General features: G+C 50.0%; 1 protein-coding gene across 5 annotated transcripts in view; it reads left to right on the forward strand.

Moving 5' to 3' along the window:
• DAPK1 (death associated protein kinase 1) overlaps positions 1-6,000 on the forward strand; it is a 212,160-nt gene that overhangs the window by 182,969 nt on the left and 23,191 nt on the right. For all 5 annotated transcript variants that reach the window (XM_026446963.1, XM_026446961.1, XM_026446962.1 and 2 more), the window contains exon 20: positions 1,624-1,846. In XM_026446963.1, the coding sequence (XP_026302748.1) occupies positions 1,624-1,846 (223 nt within the window). The remainder of the gene's footprint in view (positions 1-1,623; positions 1,847-6,000) is intronic.

A 6,000-nucleotide genomic window follows, 5' to 3' on the forward strand; every position in this document is an offset into this window, starting at 1 on the left:
CTGCTTCTCCCTATGAGATGGAAAAAGAAGAAAGTGATGCCGATATTGTGTTCCCAGCCGCCTCTGCAGCATGGAGCTTGTACCTTGCAGTGCCCCTTCTCTCATCCTCTTGTCCGTTACTGCCCTAAAGGATCCAGACCCCTCCACACAGACAGGGACCGATGCTCTAGCTGGTTAGACAGGGCTGATCCTATTTCATGATTAAATTGAAGGCTTCTAACTTTCTCGATCTCCTGGCTTTCCGTTTTCTTTCAGCCTCTTAATTGATTAGGGTAAATTTTTGATTATATTTTTTATTTTATGTGTTTGATAATATATTAATTTTTGTTTTTTTGTTTGTTTGTTTTTTGTTTTGAGATGGAGTCTCGCTCTGTCGCCCGGGCTGGAGTGCAGTCGCACAATCTTGGCTCACTGCAAGCTCTGCCTCCCGGGTTCACACCATTCTCCTGCCTCAGCCTCCCGAGTATCTGGGACTACAGGCGCCCGCCACCACGCCCGGCTAGATTTTTTGTATTTTTAGTAGATACAGGGTTTCACCACGTTAGCCAGGATGGTCTCGATCTCCTGACCCCGTGATCCACCCACCTTGGCCTCCCAAAGTGCTGGGATTACAGGCGTGAGCCACCGCGCCCTATTTGTTACAGGTCTGTTCCTAGGCTTCTTAGGTTGCCGTGTGGTTGAAACCAAAAGTGATGGTAGATATTTTTAATATTCACATACAGGTGACATTGCCATGAAGTTAAATCAAAAGTGCTAGTAGGTAGTTAACAGTAAGATAAAGTTCCTATTCCAAACCTACAGTTATGAGGTGGACATGTGGGCCATCCAATTACGTTTTTCTGATAAATTTCTAAATAAAGTATGGGGGTTTCCCCCCCCAAAAAATTGAATTCTTCATAGTTGCTCCACCCATCTTGTCATGCATCAGAATGCAATGGAAATAGGCAAATTCTTAGAGACAGAAAACATCTCTGTGGTTGCCAGGGGCTGAGCAAACGGGATTGGCAGGTGAATGCTCACGGGTACGAAGCTTCCTTTTGGGGTGACTCAAATGTTCTGGAAGGAGACAGTAGTGATGGTCTGCAGCACTGAAAATGCACTAAAAGCCTCTGATTCTCACACTTGAAAATGGTTACTTTGATGTTATGTGAATCTTACCTGAATTTTCAACGTTTTCATTGGCGATAGAAATAAACATACCGCCAGGCGCGGTGGCTCACACCTATAATCCCAGCACTTTGGGAGGCTAAGGTGGGCGGATCACCTGAGGTCGGGGGTTTGACACCAGCCTGACCAACATGGAGAAACCCCGTCTCTACTAAAAATACAAAATTAACCAGGCATGGTGGCGCATGCCTGTAATCTCAGGTACTCGGGAGGCTGAAGCAGGAGAATTGCTTGAACCCGGGAGGCGGAGGTTGCGGTGAGCTGAGATCACGCCATTGCACTCCAGCCTGGACAACAAGAGTGAAACTCTGTCTCAAAAAAAAAAAAAAAAAAAAAAAAGAGAGAGAAACTTATCCTCAGCATGGGTAGAAACTGCACACTGGGGATTAGGAACCTTGAGAATCATTATTTGCCTCTTTTCCTGTCACTCACTGGCTCTTTCTCATCCGTGCTCAGGATACGCACCGAGGACTCTTCATCCAGCAGCTCCGACCCACACAGAATCTGCAGCCAAGAATTAAGCTCAAGCTGTTTGGCCACTCGGGATCCGGGAAAACCACCCTTGTAGAATCTCTCAAGTGTGGGCTGCTGAGGAGCTTTTTCAGAAGGCGTCGGCCCAGACTGTCTTCCACCAACTCCAGCAGGTTCCCACCTTCACCCCTGGCTTCTAAGCCCACAGGTAGGAACCTCCACGCTGGCCCCTGTCTCTCCAGCAGGTGTTGGCTTCTACCCTCTCTCCTCTCAAGGTCTAGCGGGGAAGGCAGTTGTGTTTGGGTCACTTGGCCTGTACTGGATCCTGTGGCCTTAGTGGGTTTCAGGTCCAGAGTGGCTGGCGGCCTTGTGTGTGCTGCCTGTTGTCCAGTAATAGCAAACTGACTTGGCAGTAGCAAAACCAGAGCCTCACTGAAATCACAGCCACAGACACAGACACAAAGGTCCATCCTCATAAATGTGCAAACTGCAGAATTTGCACAGTCAGCTTTGGGGACACAATTGCACATTGCATTGCATTCTACTCAGGGGCTCTGGCCTTAGAGACTAAAAGAGCTCCAACTCAGACAGTCCAAGCATAGCACAGATCCAATACCAGCCCAAGAAGGGTCCTCACCCCTTATCCTTCTTTCTGGAGTGCTACAGGCAGACCCAGTGTTGTAGATACATGGAGCAACAAAAAGGGATTTCTAGGAAGCACCATCCTGCTCAGTTCAAGGTTGGATAGGGGTTTCCAGAGGCTCCTTAGTGGTTTTCAGGGATGGTCTCTCTGGTCACATCCACCCTCCTTGGGAAGCTTTGCTGCCTTCTGGGCCTGCCACAGACAGGGTTATTGATTCACGTTAGGGGGCTGTCAGGGAACACCTGGCAGTGAGCAACAGAAAACGATGCAATCCTGGGTGTGATTCCAACTGAATCCTCCTCTAGACAGAGCGAGTTAGTTTGTGGAAAAATAAGAGACCTTCGAAGAGTTTCCTAAACCAGGACAGTTCTGTGCTTTGTGCCTTGATTCATTCTCTGTGTATGATGTCACAGAAGAGCCAGGTCTGTTCCCCAGGTGGACACCAAATGTGTTAAAGTCGGTGTTTCTCTTACATCCCCTCAGTGAGGGGGCATGTTAGGGGCCATGGGTAGCTGTGGAGAGTTGGCTGAGATTTATATGCCCTTTTCAACTTCTGGTCTCTGAACACAGCTATAGAATTGAAATGAGAAGAAAGAATAACCAAAACAGAGTTATAATTTGTATTATTATATTGCTGATACATATGTCAATATTATAGAGCACTTTGTGCCAGGAACTGGGAGAAATATGGTCTGAATGACACTTAGTCCACGTGACAGCTTCCGGGGTGTTTTTACCGCTGTTTCACTACAGCCTTGAGGGGTCAGTTGCTTCCTGAGGCGCACAGGTGGAAAATCCCAGAACATCTGGTACCTGAGCCAGTGCTTGTCAATGACACCCTGCATAAGGAATTCCCGGGCACACCTTTCCATTTTCCGGTGTGATTTCTTTTTTTTTTTTTTTGAGATGGAGCCTCGCTCTGTCAACCAGGCTGGAGTACAGTGGCATGATCTCGGCTCACTGCAACCTCTGCCTCCCGGGTTCAAGCGATTCTCCTGCCTCAGCCTCCCGAGTAGCTGGGACTACAGGCATGTGCCACCATGCCTGACTAACTTTTGTATTTTTAGTAGAGGTGGGTTTTCACCATATTGTCCAGGCTGGTCTCAAATTCCTGACCTTGTGATCCACTAGCCTTGGCCTCCCAAAGTGCTGGGATTATAGGCGTGAGCCGTCACACCCAGCCTCCGGTGTGATTTCTGCTCTAGTTGAGGATTTAAGTGGGATTCAGTTGCTCTCTTAGAGGGAGGCAGCCCGCTCCTGCTGTGGTTAAGGTCACTGCAACCCGAACCTCTGTGGTTGGGAGGGTGGGATAGGAGAGACAGAGAGAGAGAGGGGTTATGAGGTCACGATCTGGAAAGTTTGCAAGGCCTAAGTGGGTGTGCACATGATACCCAGGAGTGCCCATTGTGGAGTCCTTGGGAGGGAGCGATGTCACCTGTGGCTCTGCACTTGGCCTCAGACGTGAGGTATCCATGGCCTCACTTCTGCTCAGTATCTGTGTCTGGCCTTTGCAGCGGGTTCCTGGTGAAGGGTGTCTCAGGGTGACCCTTTTTCTGCATGCCCCACTGTGGGGACAGCATCATTAGCCAGGGCTCAGGGAGGGGGTCCTGGCGTGGGGACAGAAGCCCCTCTGCATGAGAGCCCTGAGGTGTAGTCACGCCAGCTGCTTTCAGCCCAGCCATGGTGTCTGGGGAGGAGGCGGCCATCCTGGTCCCTGGGCCCCCACAGTCAAGCACAGCCTGCTCCCGGTGGAGGAAGTGTGCGCTGGTGGGTGCCCCTGAAGCCTGGTGGCTGGGGCGGGAGGCACAGCTCAGCAGCTGGAGTTGGAGGTGGATGAGACAGAGAGGATGCTCCCATCCCTGAACTGGGCGGGTCGCCAGGCACTTGCTGCCCTCACAGCTTGTATGTCAGCATCAGACAATGCCCCGGAAATGCAGAGCAGGACACAAGCACAGGACACCGCGAGGGCAGCCTGGGGGGATTGGACTCTGGCAGAGGGTATGTGTGCTGGGAGCCGACGGAGCAGCGTGGCTTTGTTAGACACCCGAGGAACTGCCGCCCCTGCACGTGCCTCCAGGGACTAGGCCTGGTTCCTGAAGCAGCACCAGTATCACCTACTAGGGATACTGCTGGTGCCCGGCAGGCCGTGCTGGGGTCTCTTTTAGGCCAGGGCTCCTCCGGTGACCTCTCCTAGAATTGTCAGGCCCTTTTCCCTTCAATGGGAGAGATGCCTTCATGGCGACATTTATATCATAAGACAGCAAGAAGTTTGCTTTTAGAATTTTGGCCCTTTGCGACTGCCGTTCTCTTGAGAACGCTGGAGGCCAAGGCTGAGCTCCCAGCCAGGAGACAGGACGGGGTGCTCTTGAAGTTGTCTGTTGCACACATCACTGAGCTGTGGGGACACTTGAGGGTTGTGGCTGTTGAGCTGTGGGAAAGAAAACATTCAAGGTCATAGGAGGCATGAATGTCCAGGAAGAGCATTTGAAGAGGCCATTCCTATTCCCGCGGAGAGGAGCCTGCAGAAGGAATTCCCAGTGACCCAGTGAAGTGGGTCTCCTGGGTGTCGCCATGTTACACCACCAGGGGGCAGCAGTATTAACAAAAAGGATTTCCTGGGATTTCAGTGCTTCCCCATGAAATTATTGTTTTCATAACACCTTGTACAAAGCCTGTCCTAACCTTTTATCCTCCCAACGGAAACTGCCACCGAGGAGCAGGAATGACTGCCATTTACCAACGTCTGCTCTCCTCATTAAGCACATGGCCACATGCCACTTAAACAAGGCTTGTTCCTGACAGGCAGTCACCCACCACAGATTCCAGGTCACAGGGAAACGGACAGACCCGTTCTTGGGCACCCCCACAGCTTTTGTCAGACTGGAATTAACAATATGCAGAGAAATACACTGAAATGGCAGCTATGTTGACATCAAAGCTTAACATCATTTTGCTTTTGTTTTCTATTTGCATTCCTATCTGCCAACTTTCCTACAGAAATATAACATGCGTTTGTGTTTTTAAGAATAAATCTTGCCCTCCAAGTGCCCTTTCTCCTTTCCCTGCACCTAACTCTGCCCTTAGGATCCACTTTTCTTCTCCTTATCCCCTCCGTTGGATACCCCATTGTCCATGTCCGAAGTCTTAACTGTTTGGTCTTTAAGTAAGGGATTACCTTGGTGTTTGGATCGTCTGTTTTAAAGTCAGATACCCAGGTGAAATGGTCACCTCTTTAGTGCCTTGCAATGTCTATTGTATTAATTGTAAACCAACGATACTGCAGTTAAGATCAATGAACCCCTTCTCCAATACAATTCATTCACCAAGTTCTTACAGAGCACCCTCCGTGGGCCCTGGGTCACAGTCCTGACCAGAAAGGTAGCTTCTGCCTGCACAAGCCTGGTAGGAGAGATGGGGAGAGGGTCAGGCCAATGAGTAACTGAGACAGTGAGGAAGCACAGGCTCTATGCCCAAACGCAGAGGACCCAGACTCTGTTGTTCAGCTCCCCTACGACACCCACAAGTTCACCATTGTTTGCATAATGTTTCCTTTAAACTAACTCACTTTTTAAAATGTACTGAAGTACATTGATTTGAAAATGAAACAGTTGGCCGGGCGCGGTGGCTCAAGCCTGTAATCCCAGCACTTTGGGAGGCCGAGACGGGCGGATCACGAGGTCAGGAGATCAAGACCATCCTGGCTAACACGGTGAAACCCC

The sequence above is a fragment of the Piliocolobus tephrosceles genome, chromosome 14 (genome assembly GCF_002776525.5).
Source record: "Piliocolobus tephrosceles isolate RC106 chromosome 14, ASM277652v3, whole genome shotgun sequence".
NCBI lineage: Eukaryota > Metazoa > Chordata > Mammalia > Primates > Cercopithecidae > Piliocolobus > Piliocolobus tephrosceles.